Source organism: Nannobrachium achirus, assembly GCF_963921795.1.
Source record: "Nannobrachium achirus genome assembly, chromosome: 8".
In the NCBI taxonomy this organism is placed as follows: Eukaryota; Metazoa; Chordata; class Actinopteri; order Myctophiformes; family Myctophidae; genus Nannobrachium; species Nannobrachium achirus.
Genome location: NC_137817.1, coordinates 64,053,139 through 64,065,821, shown reverse-complemented (window position 1 = coordinate 64,065,821; position 12,683 = coordinate 64,053,139). Strand labels below are relative to the sequence as shown.

The following is a 12,683-nucleotide window of genomic DNA, read 5'->3' as shown; positions in this document are numbered from 1 at the left end:
TTAATACCAATTATCTCAGTTACTGGGTAGGTATTTTTCATTTGAAATCCCCCAGGTTTAATCTAACTCTGATAGTGTTAATAAATTATCCCATTCAACCCCAAGGCTCTATTTCCTTTCCTTAACACTCCTTCTGGCTATAAAGGGGGAGAAATGTTTGCAATGGTTTTCAAACTGCAGTTGTTCAGCCAGCCAGCCTGATAGAATTTGTCCCAAAGCCAAAAATGTTTGGGTGTTTTAAAATAGATATCGACATCATACTCGATCAAAGACGCCTTCGCAGCATTAAGAAGCTGCACTTCACATTGCATTTTCAACCTAATGGTGAATTGTTTGTATTTCAGAAAGGATAGAGCCTTGCACACCAAAGCAGGTCACATGACCTGAAGATGAAATGGTCTCATTGCTGTCATAAAGAAGTGCCTTTTACCTGCTTTGGTGAGAAGGCTCTGCCTTCTTGAACTGAAGCCTATTCAGCCCAGCACCCGCAGTCGAGCCACAGTGCATAGAGCTAAATTAACTTTGGAATTGTTGGTGTGGTTGATGTAGACCAGAGGTTGCAACCTTTTCAAGCTGAGAATAAAATAAGCATATTTTAACTGGGGACCCCCCACCCTGACAAGCACTAAGCCTCTAATATTTGAGAATGTGCGTGGCCATTGTTAAACTTGTCCTTTTAGAGGTATTAAAAAGTCCTTAAATTGTCACTTTAGAAATGTGCATATACCCTCTATAACACTTAAACTTTATGTTGGTTTGTTTACTGTTGAGAGAGAAAACATTGTTGCACATTAAGTTAATCATTTTGGGGCCCCCCAAAATATTATTTCCCCGACCCACAGGTTGAGAACCACTGCTCTAGGCAACCAGACTCGAGTTCAATGGACTTTTCCTGTCCCTTTTCTGATTGGACAGTGTAATGCCCAATCAGATAGGATTGGTCAAGCTTTACTTGACATCATATCTAATAAATCAGTTCCCACCTTTCTAGTTTGTATATGTCTTCATCTATACTATAATTTTGCGAATGTCTGTCTGAGTGAGTGAGTGAGTGAGTGAGTGTCTGTCTGTCTGAAACAGCGTTTCTCCTCAGTGGCTGGAGCAATTGATCTGAAATCGCATCACAATTAGCATATGAACACACCTAACATAACTGTGAAGCCCGTTTGTCACTTTCACAAATCGTATGCTGTATATTAGCATTTTTATGGTGTATCTACTATCTATTCTGCATCTAGCATGAGGCGCATCTATTCTGCATCTAGCATGAGGCAACATGTTTAACCAGCTCTCTCTCTGTGTGTGTGTGTGTGTGTGTGTGTGTGTGTGTGTGTGTGTGTGTGTGTGTGTGTGTGTGTGTGTGTGTGTGTGTGTGTGTGTGTGTGTGTGTGTGTGTGTGTGTGTGTGTGTGTGTGTGCGTGCGTGCAGGCAGGCGGGTGTGTGCGCAGGCGGGTGGGCAGGCGGGTGGGCGGGCGGGGGGGGCTGGGGGGGGGGGGGGAGCCATTAAACGAAACGGGTATTTCTTACATTGATGCTCCTACATATTATCATGCAAGCACCAGTTAAAGTTACTTTCCATCCCTCATATACTGTATGCACAGTGCACATCCCATAACCCACACACTGCACATCATTTTGGAGCTCATATCTTTGGTTAAAGTTACTTTCCATCCCTCATATACTGTATGCACAGTGCATTTGGAGCTCATATCTTTGAACGGGTAAGGGCTAGTGTTATTGACTTAAGAAGGAATCTTGACATACATACTGTAGTCTTGTTGTGTGAAGTCAGTAGCAGTGAACAGCAGGCCAGTCAGTCACTCTGGGGACACTGGTGAGAACACTGGTTGTATTGACTGGACACTGCAGTGTCTTCTCTGCCCTATGTATAAACACACACACACACACACACACACACACACGCACACGCACACACACGCGCGCACACACACACACACACACACACACACACACACACACACACACACACACACACACACACACACACACACACACTGTAGTCTACACATGCTCATACACACAGCAGGGTCTAGTGATTCACACTAGGTCAGGGGTCTTCAACAGGGGGTCCTCAGAGTTACTGCAGGGGGTCCTCCGAATCTTCCAATCCTTGTTATATTAACAACTTGAACCCTAGTGTCCATATTCTGAGAACTGTTGCCAAAAATAGCAGATCTACAAGCTTGTAGATCGGATATTTCCGGCAAAGAGGTTTGGTGTAGAGGGGAAAAAGAGCAGACTAAGTACAGAGTGAAAGGTCAAGTTTATGAAGTATTGACGGTTCAAGTGGTTAAATATCTGAAAACACAAATTGACATGAATCCAAAATACACTGATGATTGTGCTGTCAAACGATGAAACTATATCGGAATCTATGAAAAGGTTTTGGGGGTCCCTGCCTCATCTCTCTCTACTAAGGGGTCCTTGGCCTGAAAACGTTGAAGACCCCTGCACTAGGTACCAGTACTAGCATGGACCAGACCAGAGGGGTCATTCCTCAGGCCGCTGCAGACTGCTGTTTGGAGCTCCTGTTGTCACGGATAAACGTGCACTGACTGCCATCTGCTGGCAGAATGTCACATTGCATGTTTGCTATCACACAGATGTCTGTTGAACAGCACAGAGCAGGGAGGGACACACATCTTCCTACATGTCGTTGTCTTGTGATCCTTACATTAAAGGTTCCCAACTTTTCAGGCCGTGAAAATAATCATATGTGAACTGGGGGAGTGCATGGGGACTAGGGCATTCACCAAATATTCGAATATTCGAATATCCGAATATCAGAGTCACTATTCGACATTGTTCACCGAAGTCGAATATTCACTTATTTTTCTTTTTTTTTTTCTTTAAAAATATAGTTTATAAAGCTTGGCTAGATAGGAAGTCATAAGAATGAGTTGTTAATGCCCCTGGTGGATGAATTAGTTAATTCTCTATACCAGGGGTTCTCAAACCTTTTTGGGCCGTGACCCCCAAAATAAACATATTTGAACTGGGGACCCCCACCCTGACAAGCACTTGGAATTGTAGGTATTTCATTTGATGTGACTTGGTTCCGCAGATAAATATTGTGAAAATAGCAGATCTACATGCTCACAACGCCTCGCAACGCGAGGCGTTGTGAGCATGTAGATCGGCTATTTTCACAATGTTCACCCCTTGTACTTAATATTTGACAGTTTGTCCAGTCCTGTCGAATATTTGACTATTCGAATACTTTGAGGTCGAATAATTCGAATACTAAAAATCACTATTCGTGAATGCCCTAATGGGGACCCCTCTTCACCCTGAGGAGGACTTGAAATTGTAGTAGTTGAGTTATTTCGTTTAGTTTGACTCGGTTCCACAGATAAAAATAGTGAAAATAGACGATCTACAAGCTGACAGCTTATACAATTTCAAAATGTTTACCTATTTGCTATTAGTATAGTAGTATATAGTATAGTTTGCTGGTTACTTTTGATTTAGTAATGGTCATAGTATTTGGATGTATGTATATATGTACTGTATATACGTACATACACCAACCTCCCTCTGTTTGGGACACACAGCTAATTAGAAGTATTACATGAAAAGCTTTATTTGGAGGAATTAATTTCATTTGCTTTTGTGTGTGTGTGTGTGTGTGTGTGTGTGTGTGTGTGTGTGTGTGTGTGTGTGTGTGTGTGTGTGTGTGTGTGTGTGTGCGTGCGTGCATGTACCTGTGCCTTTGTATGTGTATGTTTCAGGTGGAGCCGGTGGAGGTGAAGCAGGAGCCTGAGACCACAGAGCCAGAGACGGTGTCTTCTCTCCCTACATCCATCCGCTACAACGACACTGACACCCTGGCCCACCCCAGTGTAAGGCCTCTGGCTGACACACACACACACACACACACACACACACACACACACACACACACACACACACACACACACACACACACATCCACACAACCAGCAGTCCACTATGACAGGGGCCCGGGCCCCCTAGGGGGTCCTCAGAGTTACTACAGAGGGTTCCGCCAGCTCTTTGTGCGATGGGCAACATTATAGCGGAGCAGCTAGGTGCTACGATCTTTCAATTTATGATAAAAGCGTGAAAATTGGCATGAACAGTCTCCATGAGTCACTTGACAAGAAAATTGGCCAAGGCAATTGAAATTTCAAGATGGCGGCCATTTTTCAAGATGGCCACCACGTAGTGAAGCAAAAAAAGTGATATAAGGGTTTATTTGGTGATACAAGCATGAAAATTGACATGAGCAGTCTCTGTGGGTCACTTGACAATAAGCCACCCACAGCTACTTGAAATTTCAAGATGGCGGCCATTTTTCAAGATGGCTACCACCTTAGTGGAGCAGTTAAGTGATATAAGGGTTTATTTGGTGATACAAGCATGAAAATTGCCATGAGCTGTCTCAAAGGCTCATTTGACAAGAAAACACCCACAGCCACTTGAAATTTCAAGATGGCGGCCATTTTTCAAGATTGCCACCACCTAAATGGAGCATTAAGCAATGTAATTGTTTAGTTAGTGACACAAGCATGCAAATTGGTATGAGCAGTCTTTATGACAAGAAATCACTTCCAGCCACTTGAAATTTCTATTTCAAGATGGGCCCCTGGATCCTCAAAAGATCCATTGTCTCATCGAAATGTATGTATTCTTCATTAAGGACGATTTGGTGAAATTTTATTTTAGATTATGTTAAAGAACAACTTTTAACACCTCAACATACAACAGTGTTGATCATAGATAGATTAGAAACGTATCTGCACTACCAGGGCACATTGGTGATATATCACTGCTGTTAAACTCAGAATGGGGTTCAATGTCAGCTAGTTAGATAGCCGCACCTGAATTGACAGGTTGTGCCAGTGTGGGAGAGCCGAGCCATGGTTAATGGGGTTTTAATTAAAAGGATGGTGTACAGATCGCGCAGGATTTAAATGGCATTGGAAGAACGATTGGACTAAGTGTAGGGTTAAGGCATGAACTTAGTTGTATCCCATACATCAAAGTGCTTGGTAAAAGGTGGTAAAAGGATAAACCCTCGGCCTCTGCCTAAGACATGGCAGAAGCCATCATAACACTTGAGAAAACTAACTGGGACAGATGTTTCATTTGTCAATAGGTCACTGAGGAAAAACTAATTTAGCCGAGTTTATTCAGCAGAGAGCACAATCGTACTGGTTATGATACCATTGCAAGTTATGATACCATTGCAAGAAATGTTCCATTATTTCATAACAAAAACATCCCATGGATACACCTGGGACGTATCATCAGTGATGTAGCCCAAGCTCATTGGGGTTTCGGGTCTCGCAACATCATGCTTAATGATATGGTTAACATCAGGCTTATGATTAAGTTAGTAAGACTTATGTCCTAGTAGCTACCCACGATCAGTCTCCCATTGGGGAAAGACAGGACCATTCACTCCACCGCTCCGGAACTACTCTGCCGAAACTGGGAGAGGGAAATCTCGCGCATGGAGGGACTAAGCTTTGTGGATTGACTCCTGTCCGGGCCCCTCCTATGTCTCACCAGGTCCAGGACCTGTGCATTGCACCAGACTCCAGCCCCAGACATTTCACTCAGGAGTGGTACATTCTTGAGCTGCAATGGTACTGTAGGCTCCACCTGGCCCAATGGTGGTGCCGCATGCAGGCTCCGCTTGCGGCTTGAATGGCCCTCCTAACCGTGGGTTTGTTGGGCTTCTTCCTCACGGAAGACACAAGCTGAGGCACTAACCCAACCTGCTCCCGGATGCCGTCTACATTCCAGCTGTCACCCGTCTCTCCAGTGGTCACCAGACTATTCCTGGTTGTCACATAGTCTATTCTATGAGTCAATATAAATAAGATCAATGCTCTCACAGATAAAGCACAAAGCTTTTGCAGGGCTGGGATCTTCTTGGCCTCTTGACATGGATATCTTTGGTATCGTCGGTGTCTTCAGCAGCAGTAGTTTATCCTTTTACCACCTTTTACCTGGCACTTTGATGTATGGGATACAACCAAGTTCATGCCTTAACCCTACACTTAATCCAATCATTCATGCCATTTAAATCCTGTGCGATCTGTACACCATCTGGTTTGTGCCCTGGTAGTGCAGATATTCACTCTTTTCTAATCTATCTATGATCAACAAATGTTGTATTTTGATGATGTGTTAAAAGTTGTTCTTTAACATAATCTAAAATAAAATTACACCAAATCGTCCTTAATGAAAAATAAATACATTTCTATGAGAAAATGGATCTTTTGAGGATCCAGGGGGCAGCCATCTTGAAAATAGAAATTTCAAGTGGCTGGAAGTGATTTCTTGTCATAGAGACTGATCATACTAATTTGCATGCTTGTGTCATTAACTAAACAATTATATTGCTTAATGCTCCATTTAGGTGGTGGCAATCTTAAAAAATGTCTGCCATCTTGAAATGTAAAGTGGCTGTGAGCATTTTCTTGTCAAATGAGCCTTTGAGACAGCTCATGGCAATTTTCATGCTTGTATCACCAAATAAACCATTATATCACTTAGTGCTCCCATAAGGTGGTGGCCATCTTGAAAAATGGCCGCCATCTTGAAATTTCAAGTAGCTGTGGGTGGCTTATTGTCAAGTGACCCACAGAGACTGCTCATGCCAATTTCCATGCTTGTATCATCAAATAAACCCTTATATCACTTAATTGCTTCACTACGGTGGTGGCCATCTTGAAAAATGGCCGCCATCTTGAAATTTCAATTGCCTCGGACAATTTTCTTGTCAAGTGATCCATGGAGACTGTTCATGCCAATTTTCACGCTTTTATCATGAACTGAAAGATTCTGATGAAAAAGGGCAGTTAGCCGCTCCGCTATTAGCCGAAAAGAGCAGATCTACTGGCGCTGTGTACATTTAACAATTTACAGTTTAGGCATTTATCAGACACTCTTAATCCAGAGCGACTTACAATAAGCAAGGTAATACATCAATACATCAACATCAGTACATCAAATGCATACAAATATTAAAATAATCTAAGCAGACCAAGCACCTATTCAGTGAACAACTTTAAATAAAAAGCCTTTGCTCAATGACAGGTGGTCATTGATGGTAGGCGAGTGCTATGGGTTTAGGTGGAGTCTGAAGAGGTGAGTCTTCAGGCCACGGTGGAAGCTAGGGAGTGAGTCTGTAGTTCTAAGTGTGACAGGGAGTTTATTCATTTGGGGTCCAGGAGGGTGAATTGTCTAGGACCAGTGGATTTTTGTCCTCGCGTTTTTAGAGAGGGTTCTGAACTTCTGTGAGCATCCCTGTGTTGGCTGATCTGAGTGAACGGGTGGGGTTGTTAGGGGTTGACCAGGTTTTGGAGGTATGGAGGAGCCGTACCTTTGGCTGCTTTGAAAGCCAGCATCAGTGTTTTGTATTCTGTGCGGGCCGCAACTGGGAGCCAGTGGAGGGAGCGGAGGAAGGGGGAGACGAGACCAATCGTGCCGCGGCATTTTGGATCAGTTGGAGAGGCTTAAGTGTGCATGCCGGGAGGCAAGTGAAGATGTGTAGATCAAAGGTCAAGTTTTAAACGTTTTAAAATGTTAATGGTCCGAAAATTCACATTAGCATGAATCCAACTATCTATGAAATCTATGAAAAAGTTTAATCTGGAACACAAATCTGCAAAATAGCAGATGTACAAGCTCGCAACGCGGCACAAAGTAGTCATGAAACACTGATACAGTTAGGAGTAGAGGAATATAATTAAAAAGGTAGTAAGATAACGATAATTAAGAACACTTAAAGTTCAGCCTGGCCATGCACTTACTGATCAAGCATAATGCATGAACTATTAATAGATATTTAATAATTAGGACAGTTATTGGAGTGCAGCACTGCAAACAAGTATAGTATAGCATAGTGCATTGATAGAGGCCCAATGCAATGCATCCTCAACTCAACCCAGAAACAACCCTCCCTTCTACTGGAAAAAAAAAAAAAAAAAAAAAGCAACAGCAAGAAACTAAACTAAACTCTAATATTGCTCCCTGGGGCTTCCCTCTCATCTATCTCCGGAGGGAAAACTCGGTTAGAGCCTGACGTATGCAGATCAACCACCCCCACCCTCCCTCCACCCTGACACACACACACACACACACACACACACACACACACACAAACTCCGACAGGCTGATGTATGGCAGTAATATGCCCCAGGCGGGCCCCGGCCCCTGCCTCAGTCCCAATCAGGACAGATGAGTCCCATTACCCCATCCCATATACTGTCACCCCTGCCAACGCGCACGCACGCACACACACACACACACACACACACACACACACACACACACACACACACACACACACACACACACACGCACACACAGACCCTCATTAGCACCACACTACCAGAGCAGGGCCGACAGACAGACAAGAGAGGGTTTGCGTGAGTGTTGAATCTAACACGCAGATAACACGCTGGCGCGCCGCCCATAACGACCCCGGGAAGGTTTAAGACGTTTAGAACGGGTACGCATTATTATTTGATGCTTTAACTATTACAAAATAGTGAGCATTTGAATTTTGACCCGAGTTTGACCCGAATCTATAAGTGTCTCCTAAATCCAATCCTTCTAAGGTTTTTTGAAAAACCTATGTTTCTATGTCAGTGGTGCTCAAACTTTTTCATGTCAAGGACCCCCAAAATGATATGTATTTGGCCACGGACCCCCATCTCAAAATATTTACTTCTAGGGACCCCCCCAGAAGCAAAATTTGAGTTACAAAATGTTCACTTTAAAAATGAGATATTCAAAAATGTGCACAAATGATTTTTTTCAAAAATAGCAGATCTACAAGCTCGCAGCGCGGCACTCGGTGCCGCGCTGTGAGCTTGTATATCCGCTATTTTCCGATTGTTAAAGCGTTCAATAATTCTAGGCCTGAATGGCTTAAGCGGTGAAGGATGGACAGACATCACCAGGGCTTCGCTCGCTCGCTCGCCTCCGATCCAGCACGTTATAGACACTATTAGACACACATCATTACACAGGCGTTAAACGGTACGCAGTACACGTGCGCGCTGTGTTGAAGGAGTCGCACGCACACAAACACACACACATACACACAGAGCGAATATGGAAATGTTGGGTGTCTGTCATTCGTGGATTTGTGTCTGTTCCTGTGGTCGGGGGCCGCTGTAGTTTGGGTGTCTTACGTCTCCTCCAGGCTCCTAATAAACAGATGCTTTCATTTGTCAGACAGGGAGGGTTTCTCTGTCTGACTGCCGTCTCCATATCACAAAGCAGCCATAATGTAATAGCCCGGCCGCTAACGTTAGTCCAGTAATATCGTTGATATACGTCTGATTTATACTCGGTTGGGCGCTCCGATGTCGTCGCGCAACCGAAAATAGCCGGCGTACAAGCTCACAGCACATGGCGATGGGGACGCGTTTTTGACCTTGTAGATCGCCTGTTTTCGGTTCACGGCGCCCACGAGTGACTTAAAGGGGTACTGTCACCTAAAGGGGTACTGTCACTTTAACTTAAAATATGAGTTAATATTGTTATGATGTCATTGTGGGAATGCACAATTATAAGCCAATCAAATTAATTGACTGTACTTAGACTACTTACTGTACTGGTCAGCTGTTGTTGGGGAGCGAGGGGCAGATTACACTGTGACATGAGTTTCAGACTGTTTCAGACCGTTTTCCGAGAGACCATGTGACCTACTGTATCATACTATTATAATTCCTGGGCGTGTCAGCGGGCCTTTAAGTATAACTCGGGCTTCAGGCCTGCAGAGCTGTGGTTCTGTGATGCGGTAATGAGCGACATGATTGTATGCTTGGTTCTTTCACATCCATTTTCTTGCCTGTAGGGATGTCCGATATTATTGGCCTCCCGATATTATCGGCCGATATTAGCATAAAAAAATCATATCGGAAAATATTGGTATCGGTAAAAAATCTTTTATTTTATTTTATTTTTTATGATTTCCTTTTTTTTTAACATGAGTTCTTACTGTATGGTAGTGTTGTCAAAAATATCAATAAGAACATTTGAAACTACTTCAATATGTGTTTTCCATAATATTGATATAAAGATACACTCCCCCATCTCTCCCACTCTTGAGAATCATCGCTAGATAGCTATATATTATATTAGATTTATTTGATGTTGTATTGATACTACAGTATAGCTATTTTATTTGATTAAATATGTGATGTTACCTGACAATTAGTTGACTTTTGGTGAAAAAGCCAGCATACATCAGTATCAGAAATTAAGAGTTTGACAATGACGGTTATCGGTAAAAAAGTCAATATCGGACATCACTACTTGCCTGTCTCTCCTCTGCTGAGTGGAGGTTATCAGGACTCGACATTCCACAGCCCACTTCCACGTTAGTATGACATCATCGCGGCGTGACTCGAAGGTCCATGCAGAGGTCAGGTCATCGGACGGTCACAGGGCCACGCTGAACTAACAGCCCTGTGCCACTTTCTGCCACCATGCCAGCTCACTGCTGGGAAGTGGAACTCTTACAAGTCCCTTGCACACGCTGGATGAAATGTCCCATATAGAGGAACGAGAGGCTGACTAGACTGTAGTACAACGACTTGCCATTACCGTAGCTGGTACAGTCACCGCTGCCTCTTTCAGCTCGTCAGTTGGAAAAGCAAAGTTCTGGGCACTGTATGAGTAATACTGTATGAGTAACACGGCTTGGCTGATTAAGACGTGTGGTTATAAGTACTGTGAGCTGATGTTTTGCATAACGCCAAAAAAAGCACCACAATGAAGAACTAACACAAGACGCTAGTGATGTGGAAAGAACCGGATTTTTAAATAACGGTGTTGGTGATTTAGTGATCATTTTCTAGCTCTGCCAGAGTTCAAGAGAGACCATCAACACTCTAAACTAAGCAATCTAAGCAGTCGATTAGATTTAGATTGGAGCCGATCGCTATGGTTGGCTAAGATATCAAAATGAGGTTCGGTTCAAATGCGAATTGACAGCGCATTCTTCTTTTTGCGACGGTCAATTTCTGCGTTAAGTCAAAATCGATCTCCATAATTCTGCATGAGAGCCTTTCCCCTCTTCACAGCTCCTGCCTTTCCCGGCGTGGCGTATTCAATCTCCTCTGCGACCTCCGCGCATCTCTCTTCCAATATCGATGCAAATATCACATTCACACAACAATAAATAAATACAGGACGGTTTATGCTTCGACTCCTATGCGCTTTATCCGGCCTGGGGAGACTGACGGGACATTACTGGCAGCGTAGCGGCCCAGCGAAGGTGCATGTGGGGCGGGCACTGTGGGCTGGAGGGTGGGTGCGTGTGGCAAGGAAGAAGAGGTGCGTCTTTAGATTTTGTCTCAGTTAGGTGGAAACCCCCAAAAATAGAGCTTGTTGATCTGCTACTTTTGATGCTTTTGTGTGATGCTGTAGTAGTATGATCAAGTAGGGCAGGGGTCTTCAACATGTTCAGGCCAAGGACCCCTTAGATGAGAGAGAGATGAAGCAGGGACCCCCTCCCCAACCTTTTCATAGATTCCATATAGTTTCATTGTTTGACAGCTCAATCATCTGTGTATTTTGGATTCATTGGATATTTAACCACTTGAACCGTCAATACATAATAAAATTGATCTTTCACTCTGTACTTAGTCTGCTCTTTTTCTCCTCTACACCAAAGCTCTTTTCCAAAAATAGCCGATCTACAAGCTCTTTTGGGCAAAGTTAGGGTTCAAGTAGTTAATATACTGTAAAAAAGGAGTTTCTCTTACAGAAAGATTTGGAGGACCCCCTGCAGTAACTCTGAGGACCCCCTAGGGGTCCCGGACCCCCTATTGAAGACCCTTGAAATAGGGTGTTAATTTACAAAAAGAAAAGCACACAAAAAGTTAAAATCTAGAGATAAGAGGTTTCTGCCTGTGTCTCGGTGTGTGTACTGTATGTCTGTGTCTTCCTGGATCCTCCTAACCCTGTCCTCTCTTCTCTACGCTTCCCGTTCTACAGTTGTTCATGGACAAGGAGAAGGCAGAGGAGCTGTGGCTCAACAGACTGGTGGCCCTGAGGCAGGAGAGGCTCACAGGGGTCCCTGTGTGACCACAGGGTCCCCGGTCCACAAGCTTCCTGGGGAGGCATCCTTTGATCCAGTCCTCTTCTTTCTTTTTTTGTTTACCAATCTTAATGTTACAGTTTATAGCCCTTTAAAAATCAAGTCTTTTGGTATACCTCCCAGGGTGACAGGAGCATAGGAGAGGGCACAATGCAAGAAATAAAGTTAAATGTGAATATAACATGTTTTAGTCTATTAGACCTTCATCATGTTATCTTAAGGAACCAAAATGAAGACATTGAGTTAACAGCCCTGTTTTTTTCCAAACTTTTTTTTTTTCCCCCCCTTCCGGTTTTTGACATGGCATTTCGTTGTCATGAAACTAAACATTATGCTTTAATTCGTTTTTGGAATAATAATTTTAAAAAGGATAAAAAATGACATGCTGATTTAGTTTTTTTCATGAAGAAGTAAATGCAGTGATCTGTTTGAACATGTAGGTTTAGATTTAGTGGTTATATATTGTGTTTTGTAATAAAACATGAACATGATCTGACATGTGATTTGTGAATAATTTACTGGTGTGTTTTACTCAGAATGGGGGCCGTCCCCACTGTGAGGGAAGAGA

The 12,683-nt window shown here is 43.3% G+C and overlaps 1 protein-coding gene across 1 annotated transcript in view; it reads left to right on the top strand.

Annotated features, from left to right (window-relative positions):
- The window catches only part of rsrc1 (arginine/serine-rich coiled-coil 1), a 322,249-nt gene extending 309,891 nt beyond the window's left edge, over positions 1 to 12,358 (top strand). The window contains exons 9-10 of the mRNA XM_080731516.1: positions 3,753 to 3,863; positions 12,013 to 12,358. Coding sequence (XP_080587642.1) covers positions 3,753 to 3,863; positions 12,013 to 12,102 — 201 coding nt within the window. The 3' untranslated portion in view covers positions 12,103 to 12,358. The remainder of the gene's footprint in view (positions 1 to 3,752; positions 3,864 to 12,012) is intronic.
- The last annotated feature ends 325 nt before the right edge of the window (positions 12,359 to 12,683 follow it).